An 18,161-nucleotide genomic window follows, 5' to 3' on the forward strand; every position below is an offset into this window, starting at 1 on the left:
GCATACCGATTTCATAAAATCGTCCAATTTACCTGAAATTTGGTATGACGGTTTCAATGAAGCTGCAAACTAGTAATAAGATGTCAAACTACAGTGTTTTTCAGTCGTTGTATAAAAATACCTGGGTCGGGCTCCGCAAAGTTGTACTGATAGGTTTTTAATTTTGGAAATGCCTACTGGCTGAAATATTCAAAAGATTTTGGAAAAAATGTGGAAACATTATGGCGAATTTGTATAATTTATGTTTATTACTTGCTGCAGTTCAATTTTGCTCATTTTTGTAGAAATATGAACAACTGTAATTCACTCAGTTAAAATTCGTTGAATGACATGACTCCTGAGTCGGGCTAAACGAAGTTCAATTTTGGATGTAGATTTTCTATTTTGTTACCACACAACCAAAATTCTTAATTAATTTTTCATCTAATAATGGGGCCCTGCATTTTTTATGATAAACAATGGAAAGTGGCCCCCAGTTACCAGTAAATTCGATCACTGTCTTTATCCAAGATCTCGCTTTACCTCCAAGATAATTTTCTCTTAATTTATTTCCTGATACGTGGTTATTATTCTAAAACTGCGTATTTAGACTTATCTTCTAGTCAAGATTTACTACTCCAATCTTGAATGATAACCGATCACACTTGGAAAATCTACGTTATCTATTTGTTTTTTAACACATCATTTCTTTCGCTAAAAGATTATAATTTAGCTATTTAATCAACGTATTTTCCATATTTTTTCAATTTATCTGACTTACTGTTCATCTCATCAATTTTTATTCGGTGGCGGAACAGTGTTTTGTTAATCGCTTATCTCAACAATACAACATTCTTCTCGAATCTGGCGGGGTCCGCTATAATTTGTGCCAGGTTTTGCATGTGCAATTGTCAGTCATTAATAGGTACATTTTACTATTTTTTAAAAATTATTCGTTAACATATTAATTAACTACTTAATACTTACGAGATTAATCATTAAATTATGGAATTACCCCCATTCGGCAATAATTGTCATAAAAATGGTTACGGTTTTAAATAAAAATTCCCAAATATAAATTTGAAGAAAGTATACTTTCTTAAATATTTAACAAATTATTCAAATAAAATTTTCTAATTTACTTCTCCAACTTATTGGAAAGATTTATACCATTATGAAGGTATAACGACTAATGCATTAGGCGTTAAAATATATATTACAAAACCAAAATAAATGAATCTCTATTTCTCAAAAGTAAATCTATATCTTACCAAAATAATTTTGCGACGTGTAACTTCCATTGTTCCATTGTTCCATTGTTCCATTCCATTGTTTTTACAAAAAAATTTGAATTTTTTTGTTTACCAAAATTAATTCATCCCAATATTAAAATAATTTAAGTTTGTTATCCCCAGGTTATAATGTCGAGCAAAAAAAAGCGTGACCCTTCTCCCAACTCCGCGTAAGAGAAAATTAATTTACATAAAACGTTTACAAAAGCATGATTCGAAAAATTAATCGGGGTTTCAAGTCACGTTACTTAATTGCATATATTATTGTGAACTACACTCTCCGAAGTGTGGTAATGATTTCCTAATGACCCTCATTACCGTTCTGTTGGTAAATATGAATTATACCAAAAGCGGTAATTATTTAGTTACCGAAATTCATTACTGCTTATTTTGTTTAATTCAATATAAATTGGTAAGATTGTTTAAACTAATCGTGGTAATCCTAAAATACCATGCGATGTAAATTAGTTATTGGAAAAGAGAAGATGAGCAGTACCGCACCGTAGTAATGAGCGTCAACACAAACTTGGTGTTCTTACTCTACTACTTTGGTAAGTTGTACTTACTGCTGCAGTGATACATAAAGACGCGCATTATTTAAGTTCAACCAGCCCGTGAAAGTTAACGAATATTTCACTCCTTTGGAAAATTATTGTACTTTTGACGAATTTACAAAAGGTAAGGTAATAATTCAATTAATTAATTACTCACATGAATTTCCTATCATTCATTCAATTTTAAGAGCTTTGTCATTTGTTTACAGGGAAGAGAGTAGCTGATTTCGTCCAGATTTTTATTGACGATGACCAAGATGAGAAGAATTTAGAGGTGCTTGTTTGGTAAGCAGTTTATTTATATCTTCTGAGCATTAGATGCACACACACTGTATGCATCTAATTTTTATATTTATGTTAATTAATTATTTTTCAGTGTAAGGCTCATTTTTCTCATCGGCGACACCAGCATCATAATTATTATCCGTCGCCCGCAGCATCAAGTGTTAAACAGGTAAATTAATTACACACGTAATCATTAATATATAGTTAGTAAAAAGAATACTTTCAGTTAGTAAATTGTTTGTAAATATTAAGTGTATTCTAGTAATAATTTTTAGTAAATAATAATTATATACAGTAAGTAATTAGTTAAAATTTTGATGCTGTCAGTTTTATGTATACATACTTTGTGAATATTTGAAATGAATCTTTAAAGTTTACTTGCACATATGTAAGTATTTGTAGAATTTATTGTAAACATTGTAAATGTAGTAAATCCCTAATAATATTTAAATTACCGTAATGATAAAAATCAATAAAAACCAGTAATGAAACAATATTGCACTGTGTTGATTATTTACCGAACCAGTAGTAATAACATTACTGAGCTGGGTTATTTCATTACCGCATATAATATTGATTAATACTGCGCAATGTTGATCTTAATATGACAAAGTAACAAAATAACCCCGTGTTGGTAATGATGTCGTTGAACAATACGCGGTAACTAAACCATTACCAAACCAGTAGAGTCATATATAGACTACACGGGGTAATGATTCCGGTAACCAAATTTCGGAGAGTGTACATATCAATTATTTAGTTCATAACCTTTTGTAAGTTTTGATAAAATCTCCGCAAATTTTTACTGCGAAGCCATTTGTATTTTTAAATAATTCTGCACATCCAGTTTGTTAATAGATCACAATACTCCAGTCCATTTTTTCCCACGTTAAATATGCTAGAGAATCAGAAATACTTTTTTATAGAGTATTAGATTAATTCGTGAAAAATGATTTACTTCAATAAATTCTATGTAAAAGCTTGCGGAAAATTTCTAAAATAAATAATACTAGAATAAATGATAGTTAAATATATTCTAAGAACATTATTCTTACGCAATTTAGTGATCCACCTGGTTTTCCGGTCGTACCATTGGTGGGTTCCTCGATTCTTAACTTATTTACGCGGAAATCCAGAAGATTTCAATAATCGGGGGAGAATTACGGGTGATCCATCCTGGAAATATGACAATGTTTTGAAAATTTCCAGAAAGCGGAGGACCTGGTGGCGAATTCGACAGATCGTGAGTTTATTTACTAATGTTGAAATCTAAACTATTGCCAATACACACTCACAGAAAGTGGGTGACGATTTTCACCATATTAAGACGCAAATGACACTACCGGATTTATGGTAAGCTTAACACCGTTGCTGCTAAATTCGTCAGAAGCAGTCATAAACTTCATCACCAATCTGGTAGAGTCTTAATATGCTGAAAATCGTCATCCAATTTCTGTTATAGCACATATGTAGATTACACTTGGCAATTTATAGCATATCTACGAAATTTTTTTGGCATGCATTTCCACAATTAAATATTTGGGGAGCATTCGTTCAAGAAAATTAGCAAAAACCTTATGTATTTTAAAATTTATAATTCAATATTTTTTTCAATCTCAGTTATTTGTAAGCCGAACAAGATAAAACTTTATCTGCTCTAATTATTTATCTAGTCATTTTCAAATTTTATGAAGTTTGGCATGAAAATTAAGAAAAAATATTGCCAATAACATTTCAGTATGGGTGTCCCACTAGGGTCCCTCAAAAAAAATTGTCGTAATTTTACTTCATATTCTCTTTCTTTAGAAGCCATTAGTTACCTATGTACTAAATTTCAGCTTTCTACGACTATTTTGAAATTTCTGGGTATAAGACCCCCACCACCTAAATGGCTCCCACCGGCCAACCAGTGGACCGATTTGGCTCATCTTCGAACTTGATTCCTAACTTTGTCCAATATACATATGGTGAAAATTTCAAGTCGATAGGTTCAGCCGTTTTGGCTCTATCGTGATGACGAACGTGACGGTTGCATAAGCACCGCTACCACTATCCTCAGCGGTAGTGCCTATCGCAGGCGAGTTAGTAAGAGAGAGAGAGGTTATACATACATGTGCATAGCGTTCGCCACAGCGAACGCTCCTTTTATAGTGAAGGTGCGGGTATCTCACCCGCAATAAGTACGGTTGGCCTTCACGGTCAACCAGATTGAACCAGTCTCTGGCTCAGGCCAGTCTGTCTAATTAAATTAATCAAGGCGGCGCTGGGGAATTTGCGTAGAGTAAGCTCTTAGCCTTACATTCATACTGTGATTGATATTATTTGAAGACCATGAAATTCAAATACTTTAGTAAAATTTGAATAATTTAGCTATTTGCTAGTAAAGTTTAATATTGCAGGAATCAAGTACTAGGTAAATATCAGGAAATATTTACCAGGTTGCATATATTTCATTACTATTACCGAAACGAGACATTACCAAACAATAAATTGTTTCCTTAGAATTTACTTAGATTTGACAAATTCAGTTATTTGTTCGAAATTCTTGTGTTTTTTTCTGCATATTTTGTAACTTGGGAGTAATAAGTTACAAGGTATTATTACGAAATTGTACGTATTATCTTACAGATTATTTATAAAATGTGACCGTGGTAGATGTGGTAGATGTTTACGTTTGCTCCCCCTTCGTACATTATACAACGATTGGAAATCTATTTAAAAGAAAACTTGGAGAAATAACAGAATTTTGACTCCAATAGTAAAATTTCCAAATATTACGTCACCCTAATTCGGACATAGGTAAGTATTCGGACCAATGGGATAATGCAGTATCATTTACAATTTAGGTAATTTAGTTTACCAAACACTTGATGAGCAGCATTACACTTGAGAATAGTTCAGGTGCGACACAAGATTAGTGTTAAGCTACATCAAATATAACTTATCTAATTATTCTCAAACTTTACTACTTGCACAAATCAAAAATCTCACATAAATATTTTATCCCTAAATTAATTCATGTGGAAACAATATAAGCAACCTCGCTGTCCCCCAGACATACGAAGATGCCACATTTAGCACTGTTTTCGTATTCATGACATAAAACTGGCCAACATTGAGGATCAGTGGTTTAAACGATTTTTTCTCCCTGTTCCAACTTTTTTTCTCGAAACCCGAATTACCCCTTAGGTTACGAAAAGAACGCAAAACTTGGCCACTAAATGTATTCGTCAATCCCGCCATGGCCACAATTCCGAGCCAGGAACCTCCAAAAAGTGCGGAGAACCCGATAATCAAAGGAAAATCTAGGATCGAAATTTCATTACGATATCTAATAACGAGAAAATTGCAAAACTGAACGGATCGAATAATCAACATCTGAGCAGGCATCAGAAACGAGCGGAACCAAGTGTTCGCCCCGACCCACAAGATGGAGACACTGGTGAAGACAAGTTTAATATTTTTAGAGGTTCGAAGATATCCGTGAGTCCGATACTTTCCACGGGGGGTTGAAAACAATCTGAAAGATAATAACAAACATTTCGAAATTGATAATTTATATTTACGATTGCGCGGTAGATTCAAACTTAAAATTGGATTTTCTGCTTGGAGCGCCACCTAGTGGAGGTATTTTGTATTTAAATAATAGAAAAATTCACTAAAATTAAAAATAAAAAAATTCACGTTTAAAATGAAAAATTTAGTTGACTAACATTTAATTTCACAACAAAATTCAAATTTCATATTCGGACCAATCGGACTGAATATGTGTGAGAATTTTATATTTCGAATACGAAAGTCACCTGATCTCGTTTAGCACTCCGAACAATATGGTCGCAAAAATTATTATCATTCCCAGCAGGGAGACGAGACCTCCCCCAACCGCAAGAATGAACCCGCTTGCTAAACAGGCTTGTCCTAGGATAAATCCTCTGTGACGAAACTCTTCCGGCAAATTTACTAAAAACAGAATCGGCTCGTATGGAAATGTCATGGCGAAAGCGAAAGTTGCCAAACCGTAAAATTTCGCAAGAATTAGTAACATTCTTAAAAATATAGTCAGGTTTCTAACAATGCCGGGAAATCGGGTGGAACCATATTTTATAAAATTATCTGTAAACAATTTAATTGATAAGCCAATTAATACAAAGAATGATATTGTCCTTAATAGTTTAGCAATAATCATTACTTTAGATAACTCTCATACTGTTCCAGATCGTTTATAAATTTTTCAAAAAATACTAGGCCAGATACTATCTGTAATACCATTTTCTCTGCAAATGATTACCGCCGTGGCAGAGCATCAGAGTGATTCCAAATCATAATGATAATTACTACATTATATTTAGTGACCGAAATTTTTACCTGAAAACCACACATCAAATTTTAACGCGGAATTAATCCACGCCGGAATTTCGTCTTCTCTTATGGTAAGCAACACCATAACTAGCAGTGGTACCTGTCCCCCAATAAAGCTTAGGAAACATCGTGTATACCAGTAGATCGGTTTTTGTTCAAAAATTCCGAAAATAACCACTTGGATCAGTAAATACGAAAGAAATACGAGCCATCCATACACAACTATCGCAAATCTTCCCAACCCAAAGAAACTCTTTGTGGTTCGAATCCGGCGCCGTTTTCCGTTCCAAATAAATTGGGACCCACCCCATAATTTTGTCCAGGACATGACTGCAGCGAAAGTTGAAATAGTTTTGGGGGGAATGAGAGATTGTCGCATACTTTCCATAACTTGGTAACAATTACTACCGTAGTCGGTACTATCTCTTCACCTAGGGTATCGTTTACAGTGACAATTGCACAAGGCGCTGTAACTAATTTTCTCAAGTAATCGTGATGTTCGTATTACTAGATAATTAGGGCAGGATTTAGCTTGTCAGTTTATGCTAGCATTATATGACAAATTTGTACCGAAACTATAGAATCTTCTTGACTAAAAATTATTGTGTTCATGTTCACGGCTGTCTTTGTAGTGAATTAAAATTGATTCTGACGTATCTGAGTAACGTAATGTATTTACAAGTAGAGGTATGACATTCAAAAATATTAAAAACGAATTATTGTCCAAATCCTAGTTACAGATATACTGAAACTAAATTGCGATTATTCTGATTACAAGAATATTAAATTGGTTATGCGGAAATGTATGAAATTGATTACTGTTAGGAGCACTCATAACAAATGTGATTAGTGCGCGTAGTTTAAGGCCATGGCATATAATAATAGATAGTTGACCAATCCTTGATTAAATTTAGTCAGCTATGTAAAAGTATTATTTTGTAGTACCTTTATGATAAATCCAGCCAAAATATGCAGCATATTGAGGAAACTAGATTAATACTTGTCAAATAATAATAATCATCAAATGTTAAGAGAACAAATTATCTATTTCAAAAACATCTCGAGTATTCATTGCCACTTAATTGCTAAAGTTTTGAATATGTGTATCATTAATAAATTTAATGATGTATGTGTAATTAAAACGACTATTATTTACTAAACTTTATTCTGTCATGAGTCAAGCATTATGAATAGATACGGATAAAATATCTGAGACATGTTCGTATGGCAGATTTGTGGATAATGACTATTATCTCTTTCAAAAGCTACACTAATTACATCCAGGTCTGAATTAATGGACTTTTTACACTCCTTAAATAAATGCGCTGACAATAAGCAGGTAAAATTACAAGGCGTTCACACTATCGTACTTTAACGCATCGTAATAAATGTGTTACCAATATGGGGTAAATTGATTACCAAATTAAAAAAAATATGATTACTTGAATTAAAATTACACTTTCAATTTTCGAATTACTTGCACCGAAACTTTGCGAGAGAGTTCATTTAGTTTACTTTTGTGGGTACAGTAAATCATATCACAATTAGATTTAAATAAATAATCAAGTATTAAAGCGAATAATTTAGGTTATCTAATTTAGAGGTAGATTTCGTTATAGATTATGTAAATACTAATCCCTAGAGATACAGAAAATCATTAAATTTGGAACAATTGCATTACCCGTATTTAAAATTGTGTTCTCTAAACTATACAGAAATCTTTCATGATTAATAAACAAGCTTTACTTACTGTTGAGCTTATATCAGACAAATGCATATGATTAAACTAAATAATTCAACATGTGTAATAGTTAAGGTAAAAGCGGCCAGGCTAATGTTCAAACGAGTTATTCCAACTACTGGAACGTTCATTTCATGTTTGTAATTTTCGAAGGATATTTAACTTGTTGAACAATTGGTTACAAATATAAATTTAAGATGAAAGCGTTGCCACGGACAGTTTGGGAAGCACTCGATGTACTTGAGCGACTGGAGGGCCACTTGTGGAAATCACCAAGTAATTGGAACTCTCAAACACAAAGATTTGAATACACTGCGCCATCCCCGTACAATCAGATTGGATGGAAATTCGCCTTTCTGTGCTCGGTTTTTGAAGTCGTAGCTTGTGGCTTGCTTGTGACACTGCAGCTGTACGGGATCATTTATATGTCCATATTCTACCTCCTAATAGTCGTAGTATCCGGGCAACTCGTAGCATTGTCCATCGCTTTGGAACTGGGCAGTATATATTGGACCACAACGATTTCAGTGGTACTGCATGAAATGAAGAATGCAGAAGAAATCTCCAGCAAATGTAGGATCAAGAAATACATATTTATGCTAGTTATTTATGCTACATTATGAGCCGACTTTGAATTTTTCTTGAAATAGGTTCATCTTCAAGGAGTAGGATGGATGCATTGGCTCTGACGTTTATATTCCACTTTTCTGTTGTACTACCATATCTCGTAATCCCTGCAGGTGTATACTTGCAACTGGACCCATACTCACAAATCCTACGGCATATGTTTACGAATTCGTTAATAACAATCAACCAATCAATTACTTTCCGGTTTTTCCAAGTAACGATAATCTACATAAACGCCGTAGTTTGTTGTATATTTTGTTGCCGCGCGCTTTCCAGATGCTTTGGAGCTGGGACGGTTTATATACACCTCCTAAGTAATTCTATTTTAAACGTTTCACGTTATTTTAAGGGCTGGAAGAGCAATCAAGAAAGAAGTTTTTGGAAGTTGTTCAGAAATATACTTGCATGAATGTGGTTCACACAGCTATGGATCAACTTTCGACAACCTGGGTTTTCTAAGGATAATATTCTTTAAAATGTCAGATTACACTGAATCAAAAATGTTACAAATTTATTCAATTTCTCCGAAGAACTCAGGAGGAGGGGCCGGGGTATGGAGACTGGCAAATCAATCCGAAACCGCTACCAAGTTCAAGCCCATGATACGTTGGCCCTGCCTGTTAATTATTAGGATTCGCTGGTCACTTGTTTATTGACCTTTGACCTCAAAATAATTAATAAAATATTTTTTACTTCAACGCCCTAAAGTAAATATAATTTTATTTAACAATAGTTTAAACGTTAATATTAATATATTGCTTTCAAAAAATAAATTTTCGCCGTTGAAGTAAAAAATATTTTATTAATTATTTTGAGGTCAAAGGTCAATATTTCGGAAACGGGTGGCCAGCGAATCCTAATAATTAACAGGCAGGGCTAACTTATCATGGGCTTCAACTTGGTAGCGGTTTTGGATTGATTTGCCAGTCTCCATACCCCGGCCCCTCCTCCTCAGTATGGCATTCAAATTTCCTCCAGATTACTAACAATGTGGGCTTGTCAGCGTTTATGCTCGTATTTTAATTTATTCACCACAGAAAATAAGCTGACCAATATTTTTGTAATATAGTTTCCTATTGCAAATATATAAATATTCAGAAACATATATATATATATATATGGTTCATATATGTCGAGTTGTTACCACATGAATATTACAGCGCGATGTCAATGAATTATGTGTGTAATGCCCTGCGTCTTTAAATTGACACCAACTTTGTGTATAAAACCATTACATGGTACGTCTTGATGTAGGGTCGGGGAGTATTAGTGTGGACACTTTTTTGAATATCAAAATTACTAAATGCAATAGAAACAGTTGTTTGTTAAAAATAATTATTTTGAAATTTTTTTACGATTAATCAACGATTTAAGATTATTTCGCGAAAAGAAAATTTTGGAAAATATCATTGGAAATAATAGATATTAATTTTTGAAAATATAAAAACAGGTGTCCACACTAATCTCACCATGTGGGGTTAGTGTGAACACTCTAACTTGTTAACATGGGGATTCCACTGTCCACACTAACCCCTTTTCAAAAAATGATTTTAAAATTGAAAAATTTTCCAAGAATTTATTTGGGATGAAAGCGATTTTTGTATATTTTCATATTCATAAGTCAGAACAAGAAGGAGTGGACGTATGATGTGAACTTTTTGACTTTGAAAAAATATGATATTTTCCCATCGAAAACGTCACTGTCGACAATTGCCTCGTGTCCACACTAATACGCCCCGACCCTAATTTATTTATGGACGATCCCTTTGTTGTAGTTCTACAAAAATGGAAAATATGCAATTTAAAAAAATTTGCATGTTTCTTCCCAATATTGTTTTTAAACTTACGGGGTTGGAGGCAGTACCCCCCGAAACCTATCATACAATTGAAAATTATTTTTAGATAGTTTAGTAATATTGAACATTTTTCTTTTCATTTTGGATGCATTGCATCAATAAGATCGTTCTCAACAACATGTAGAATTGGTCATGTTCAGATTATCTTGTATCCCTAAAAATGTCGTCTGAAAAATTATTTTCCCATGAATGGATACTTTTTTCTTTTTACAAGCTCCTACATTATTATGTTTACAAAATATAGGTGTTGCAGAGCAGGATCTTACAGATATAATGAAGCCAAAATTTCTAAAATAGGTTTCTTATTTAAGAAGTTTAATTATTTTTTAGGGCAAAGTTTAAAAAAAAATGCTTGCTGTGGCCTCCCAACATTAAAAATTGGTGAAATCGATTAATTTAGGACGACCCATGTAAAATAATAGTTTTTAATGATTAGTAAAATTAGGCAATATAATTAATCTTGTCAAGAACCTAATGCAAATTTAAACTTTAGGTAGGTGTCAATGGACAAAAATATCTCATATTATGTATTCGTACAAAAATCGTATGACTTGAATGACAAATTAAAAAAAGTAAAACATTTAATATTGATATAAACGTGTTAGTTGTAGTCGATGGCGCTCCCACAATTATGTTAAAGTGATCATTAATTACATGCAACATATTTTTTTCGAAAGTATAAACATCAAGTGGCTATAAACCCTTATTTCCACTTCAAATTTATTTCAAATTAAACTTGCGGTTTTTATCTTACAATTTGTAGAAATTAAATTAAATTGTTGTAAATTAGGTTAATTGCGAGAGAATTAATTGAGCAACCGAAACGTAACTGAAGCACAGCACGTGAAACCAATTAGTATACAGCATACTAAATGAATAAATAAGTATAAATGATTGTAAATTCCACGTATGTTAATGGTCAACCTAAACCTGTAATAAGTGATAGCACCTGGAAAAACCACAATGCAATAAAACAAAATGCATGACCTTATTTGATATCTCACTTAAAAAGCAGATAACTAGAAAAATGACATACATAGGTTTTGAATTAATAAATAAATTGATTATATTATAATAGATACATTGAGTATTTATTTGTTTGTTATTTATTTATTTAGTTATTTACTTGTTAATTGGAAACAATTAACGCTCCCACATCCTAATGTAAAAGCGATATAAAACGTCATTTTGTATATCATTTTTTATCAGTTGATGTAGAACTAAAAACTTGATAACGAACGATTGCAAAGTTGCCCATCATCATGAACTCTTCCAACTTGTTAACGCTATTGGTAACAATCTACTACTTCATCCAGTTAACACAATCGGGAACTATCTCAAGCGTGCTTTTGTCCAAAGTCAAGAGAAACGGCAAAGCGGACATCATACTTGAGCTTCCGTCCGTCTTTTCAAAAGTTATGAGCCATCCAACCTTGTCGTTCTTAAGTGGCGCTTCAAAAAGGGAATGCAATGGAGAACTTAATGAAGCAATTCACCACAGCATCCCAAGCACCTTTCATGTCAGCAATAAGAGAACTTGAATTAAAAGAATCAGCAACCCCATTTTGGATTTCAAACGATATCGGATTGAAGCCAATGACTTGAAAGCCATTCAAACTCTTGGCTCACTTCCAATTGGCGTTTTTAATATTCGTGAACAACTGATAGCCCGCGTAGAACCTGTGGATGCATCAGTAACTCCATCATCATCGCAGACTAGCGCAATTCCGGCTATTCAATGGGGAGGTGAAAATTTATCGTTAATCACTAAGGCAATTCATATATTTGTATTTTAATAGTTATTTATTTGAGGTTTTTAAATTTTAGTGGAAAAAATCGGTGCTCCTGCTGTCTGGGCGCGAACGAAGGGAGAAGGCATTGTGGTTGCCAATATTGATACTGGAGTTTTCGGGGGACATGAATCGTTGAGGGATAACTATGGAGGAAAATGGTATGATGCTACTGGAGAAAGTAATTTGACAACGCCAAACGATGGCAATCGTCACGGCACTTCTACAATGGGTAACGCAATCCGAGAGTTATACGTATTATAATTTCTGGTTTCTCATAATGTGCACGAAATGCGTTATCATTTTTCTTTTTTCTATCATTTTTCGCACTAACTTTAATAATCGTGGAAGAGAAACTAAGTATGTAGACACCTGTATGGACGTTTGTCGAATGAACCGTTTCTTCCTGCCGATATATTTAAGTGTTGGCCTGATGTATGCATTCGTTTTTAACAGATTTTTAAAATTAAAAGTATAACATTACCTGCAATATGTAGTATAATAGTTTGCAAATTTCGAAATCAGCCATATTTTCAGTTTCTTATGTCGAACATAAAATTTTCATAGGAATGCTTTGTGGTCGCCCCAAAGGAATTGGTGTTGCACCAAACGTTAAATGGATCGCCTGTAAAGCAATTGGAGCTAACGGCGGTGGATCTGAAGGAAACATGAAAAAATGTGCACAATGGATTTTTCAACAGCGACCTCACGTTGTCAGTAATAGTTGGGTTTTTGGCAGAGGAGCGACAAATTTCAATGATATCATTTCGAGTTGGAGGGCTGTGGGCATTATCCCCGTCTTTGCGATTGGTAACGAGGGAGATCGATGCAGGTCCGCAGGGTCACCCGGAGATCAGACGAATGTCATCTCTGTTGGGTCCACCAGAAGTAATGATACCTTATCTACGTTCAGTGCTCGTGGCTTTGCTGTGAACGGAGCAATTAAGCCGGAGGTTTGATGGAAGCAAACCATGAATTACTGCTAATAGTGGAAAAGTTTAAAGACAATTTGAACATCCCTTTTGCATAGGTGACTGCCCCTGGGGAGGAAATTTACACTGCATGGTACTCTCAAAATGATAAGCCTTATCTTTACTACGTAACTTCTGGAACGAGCAGTGCTACACCTCATGTTGCGGGTGCAATCGCCTTAATGCTATCGGCAAACCCATCATGGACATTTGACCAAGTTTTCAATGCTTTGACAAGAACGGCAGATCGCCCTCCAGTGGATGCCAAGGACCTAGCATGTGGAAACACAACCACATCAAATTATCCTAACAATGGTTATGGTTTCGGGCGAATTAATGTCCAAAGGGCTCTTGGAATGTAGCCTTACAACATATTTTCGATAACAATTTGAAAACGAATTTTACATATAAATGGTTTACGAATTCTATTGTAGACGACATGAATAATATATAGAAATTCATAATACTTACATATATATAGTATGAGTTTACAAGTATTTGTGTCCTTAGAATCGATTTTGTAGTACAACTGATTTTTAAAAGATTCCAAAATTAATTTTTGTTTTCTGTTGATTTACAATTGCAGATTTTGCGATGTCGGCGAAGCCGACTGAAGCAAAATCCTGATTTTGTGAATCTTCCGGAAACGGAAGACGTACCAGACTGAACCTTTACCAACTGTCTCCGTGACGTTGACGGAGACGGAAGATGAGATAAAATTATTTACATGTATCAGATTTAAAATTAAATAAATTCTTGAAATATGCATACATTTTTACCTAAACCTAAATCCTAACCTAAGAAACCTAATCTTCACAAAAGTTACAAGGTTCTGCATTTACTCAATATACAAGTTACGTGGTAAAACCGCGCCAAATCATCTTTTTTGTCAGTACTGATTTCAAATAGTGATATAAAAATTACATCTCTACTAGGTATGGGCCAAAATCTTGAGCGCATTTGAGTCTGACATGAAGAGGGCCTCTCCCCCTTAATGTTATCTTAAATCGTTTATTCACCTCACAATTAAAGAGATTAATTGATTGTATTTAGTTATATTAAACATGTAGATATTTGGGTTAATTCCCTAAATGGATGAAGTGTGGGTTTGCTTTGTGGTAGAATTCATAATTATTAACAACCAGCATAATCATTTACATGTCAACGGTAATATATATGCAGATGGTTTAATTTTCCGAGAAGATTAATTAGTTGGCATATTTAGTTTGTTTTATCTCGTATAGGGCGATCGGATTATGATGAGACCGGGTATAATGACCTGTAGAATTTGACCTGGTTAATGGATTTACTTAAAATTGGTAACAAATGTAGGTTGGTAAGTCACTAACTTACTTTTGGCTCGAGGGTTCTGCCTCACTCGCTTTTTGACTATTAATACGATTTTTTATTGCAACCCTGAAAAGATCGATTTTCCACTACATTCTGCACTGCAGAATCTGCAGTGTCCTTTCTTATTTTACTATAATACTAGGAACTTCCTAGTAGGAAGGAGGTGACAAATATTTATGTTTATTTAAAATTATTGTGTAACGATGGCAACCTGTTATATTTAGTAAATTATTGATTAAAACTAACATACATTTATTTATAGATTTAATGTTAAACATTATTTATTACTACTAGGCGTTAACCCGCGTAAAACACGGGATCTATTTTCATTTAATTATATATTTACTCCATGTTTACCATAGTTTCATATTGTTTTGTTGGATCACAAAAAAATTGATCGTAAATGTAAAATTCAAACTGTAAATGATTGTCTAACCGAATCTATTATCCCCCGTTTGCTGATATACAGATTTCCAACTTAAAATATCGCCTGACTGACTATAATAATGAAAAATAGTTACACGCATTTACTAAACTTTTTGTTAGCAATACAATACTTAAGAAATTTAATGAATTCAAAGTCAAATTCTTTTTTACACTGTTGAAAATCATTCATTTCATGACAACTTGGGATCTCGGGATGTCTGGCTGGATGTTTACATCCTGACATCTCGACATCCCAAGATGTCGAGATGTACAAAATTTTAATGTGGCTCATTATGATACGTTCAGTTTTATAGCAAATTAGCTTCGCGTGTATAATAAAAGCTAGTCTTCCAGGAAAAACCGCAAGCCAGATCGTAATTTGTATTTTCATTTGTTATATAAGTAAACGTAACCATAAAATTGTAAAATATTTAACTGAAAAACTGATCACCGCTTAAACTAACCTCAACTAATTTAATTAACAATGATTTTATCTTTTGTAGTTTTACTAGCAGCATTGAACGGCTACCAAATCCACGCTGGTAAGATTTCCAGTGGACTCCTGTCCAAGTTACAAAATGTGGAAAAGAGCGACGCCATATTTGAACTTCCCTCCGTCTTTGGGAAAGTAATGAGCAACCCGGCATTAAGTTTTTTAAGCGGATCTGCCAAATCTGACATGATGGAAACATTGATGAAGCAAACTACATCGGCATCCCAGGCTCTGTTTATGTCAGCCCTTAGTCGACTTGGTTTGGCGGAATCTGCAACACCATTCTGGATTTCAAACGACATAGCTTTAAAGAATGTGAACCTCAGCGTGAACCTACATCAGCGGTGAAATCTCTTGGAGCACTTCCTGGGACGTTTACGCTGCGAGAACCATACATAGCGACATTGGATCCTTGGACTGATGGAGATAAGAATGTTTTAAACCGTGAATCGTGTCAAGTTAGGGGACAATGGGGAGGTAAGTGTTCCAAGTATTGGTGAAGTATTTTACAAACTTTGTATATCAAACAAATTATGTACGTACCATCAAAATATTTAATCGACTTATTTTACCAAACCCCACAATGTATTTCAACATTTCTGATTTACACTTTAAAATGAAATATCGAGAGCAGCGGTGAATTTAAAATTAGTAATGCTTACTTAAGCCTAAAATAATTTTTTTGCTTAAGTCGAGAAAATACAGGCCCCTGCAGCCTGGTCAAAATCAAAAGGGGAGAACGTCGTTGTCGGAATAATCGATACTGGGGTATACCAGGTACACGAAGCAGTGCGCGGAGGTTATGCAGGCAAATGGTTGGACGCCACAGTTGATAAATCGCCATATCCTGTCGATCCTAACGGCCATGGAACGCACGCACTTGGTTTGACTTTTTTCCAATTAGTTTCCAATCATTAAGCATTTTTTTTTAGCTAGCCCTGATTTGCAGGAACCATAGTAGGACGCCCAAACCGCATCGGGGTCGCCCCAGCTGCTAAATGGATAGCCTGCAGAGCAATGGGTCCGGGCGGTGGAGCCCCAGAAAGTTGGGTGAAAACCTGTGGTCAATGGATTTTCCAGCAGAGACCTAGCGTTGTCAGCAACAGTTGGAATTTTTACGTTACAGGAACATTTTTCGACGATGTTATTAAAAGCTGGACCGCTGCAGGGATCATTGCTGTTTTTTCCAGTGGAAACAGTGGAGATGGTTGCCGCACTGCGGGATAGCCAGGAAATCATCCGGACGTTATATCTGTAGGCGCAACGAAGAAGGATGACACCATGGAGGCATACAGTAGCCGTGGTCCGTCACCGACTGGTGGACAAATTACGCCAAAGGTTAAATTAAATACAGAAAAACCCTTACTCAGAAAAATAAATATTTTTGTATTTCAATCTGGTACCACAGGTTTCCGCTCCAGGACGTGACATTATTTCTGCTGGGATCAGTAACAGTAGCACAGAATACGTTGGAAAGTCGGGAACGAGCATGGTTACCTTTTAAACTATTGACGTGATTGTCAACGGAAATCTAAAATTTTGAATTACCCAACAGGCGTGTCCCCATGTTGCTGGCGTGGTTGCCTTGCTAATTTCGGCAAACCCGACGTGGAAGTATGACAATTTTTTGACGGCCCTGGCAAGGACGGCGGATCGTTTGACGATTACCAGTAAGGATTTGTCATGTGGAAACATTACTACGCCGATCTACCCGAATAACGCGTGTGGGTATGGGAGAGTCAACGCCAAAAGAGCTCTCGAATTGTAATAGGTCGTGTGGAAGGCAATGAAAATTTGTTTGAAATTCATTTTCTTGCTAATAAAGGACTAAAATATAGCTATTGATCTTAACAAAATTCAACATGCATGTACATATTTGTTATCAAAATAAATTCAAAATATTTGTTGTGAAAATAAAACGCCTGAAATTTTCAAAATACCAGTGAGGAATTGACCTGGGTATTTGAGTTAGCGCTTATCGTTATGCATATATTTATTTGCTCGTAATGTTTATTTCTTAGTACATTGCGCTGAAAAGCTATTACAATAAAATCTATTATACCCTATACTTGTTTTAGTAATAGATATGAATTCAGTGATATTGTATATAATGCTATTGTAAAAATGTTTAATATTATTTAAGGGCGGAGGAGAACAAACCACATCACTCCTTGGTATTTTTCTCCATTGTTACCGGCCATGAGGTCTAATTACTTCGCAAAATCACTTTATGCCAAAGTTTGCACCCCATTCTTGGACATTAGAGTAGTCGATTTTGTCTCCAAGAAAGATAACCTCCAGATTTCCCCCAATATGGGCGAATCTATAAATTTTGTGATAATTGCAAACATGTGAGCTCTAATCTTCTGCCTTAGCTTAAAAATTTACAGGGATTCAAACGGCTTTGGAGGAAAATCAGCAAGGACATGTCAGAATAG

At 34.6% G+C, this 18,161-nt stretch overlaps 3 protein-coding genes across 3 annotated transcripts; all 3 read left to right on the plus strand.

The window, feature by feature from the left end:
• Nucleotides 1-1,779: 1,779 nt before the first annotated feature.
• Nucleotides 1,780-13,816, plus strand: LOC110861388 (bacillopeptidase F). Its single transcript, XM_022110493.1, has 7 exons — nt 1,780-1,822; nt 2,035-2,110; nt 2,202-2,279; nt 12,243-12,439; nt 12,521-12,715; nt 13,051-13,436; nt 13,514-13,816. The coding sequence occupies exons 1-7, from the start codon at nt 1,780-1,782 to the stop codon at nt 13,814-13,816; spliced, it is 1,278 nt and encodes a 425-aa protein (XP_021966185.1).
• Nucleotides 13,817-15,488: 1,672 nt separating this feature from the next.
• Nucleotides 15,489-16,950, plus strand: LOC110861389 (bacillopeptidase F). The gene is made up of 5 exons (XM_022110494.1): nt 15,489-15,498; nt 15,734-15,962; nt 16,028-16,200; nt 16,415-16,606; nt 16,673-16,950. Exons 1-5 carry the CDS (start codon nt 15,489-15,491, stop codon nt 16,948-16,950), a joined length of 882 nt encoding a protein of 293 aa, XP_021966186.1.
• Nucleotides 16,951-17,004: 54 nt separating this feature from the next.
• LOC110861390 (minor extracellular protease vpr) lies at nt 17,005-17,491 on the plus strand. Its single transcript, XM_022110495.1, has 3 exons — nt 17,005-17,061; nt 17,132-17,215; nt 17,279-17,491. The coding sequence occupies exons 1-3, from the start codon at nt 17,005-17,007 to the stop codon at nt 17,489-17,491; spliced, it is 354 nt and encodes a 117-aa protein (XP_021966187.1).
• The last annotated feature ends 670 nt before the right edge of the window (nt 17,492-18,161 follow it).

Source organism: Folsomia candida, unplaced genomic scaffold, assembly GCF_002217175.1.
Source record: "Folsomia candida strain VU population unplaced genomic scaffold, ASM221717v1 Fcan01_Sc041, whole genome shotgun sequence".
In the NCBI taxonomy this organism is placed as follows: Eukaryota; Metazoa; Arthropoda; class Collembola; order Entomobryomorpha; family Isotomidae; genus Folsomia; species Folsomia candida.

What these genes read in the sequence shown, in the direction of transcription:
- LOC110861389 (XM_022110494.1), top strand. An exon ending in GCATCCCAGGCTCTGTTTAT is followed by an intron (nt 15,963 to 16,027) that starts GTCAGCCCTTAG and finishes CAAACGACATAG; the next exon opens with CTTTAAAGAATGTGAACCTC. An exon ending in AGTTAGGGGACAATGGGGAG is followed by an intron (nt 16,201 to 16,414) that starts GTAAGTGTTCCA and finishes TTTTTGCTTAAG; the next exon opens with TCGAGAAAATACAGGCCCCT.
- LOC110861388 (XM_022110493.1), top strand. Translation starts at nt 1,780, where the DNA reads ATGAGCGTCAACACAAACTTGGTGTTCTTACTCTACTACTTTG. An exon ending in AATTTAGAGGTGCTTGTTTG is followed by an intron (nt 2,111 to 2,201) that starts GTAAGCAGTTTA and finishes ATTATTTTTCAG; the next exon opens with TGTAAGGCTCATTTTTCTCA. An exon ending in TCCGGCTATTCAATGGGGAG is followed by an intron (nt 12,440 to 12,520) that starts GTGAAAATTTAT and finishes TTTAAATTTTAG; the next exon opens with TGGAAAAAATCGGTGCTCCT.
- LOC110861390 (XM_022110495.1), top strand. Translation starts at nt 17,005, where the DNA reads ATGGAGGCATACAGTAGCCGTGGTCCGTCACCGACTGGTGGACAAATT. An exon ending in GTGGACAAATTACGCCAAAG is followed by an intron (nt 17,062 to 17,131) that starts GTTAAATTAAAT and finishes CTGGTACCACAG; the next exon opens with GTTTCCGCTCCAGGACGTGA. An exon ending in GAAAGTCGGGAACGAGCATG is followed by an intron (nt 17,216 to 17,278) that starts GTTACCTTTTAA and finishes ATTACCCAACAG; the next exon opens with GCGTGTCCCCATGTTGCTGG.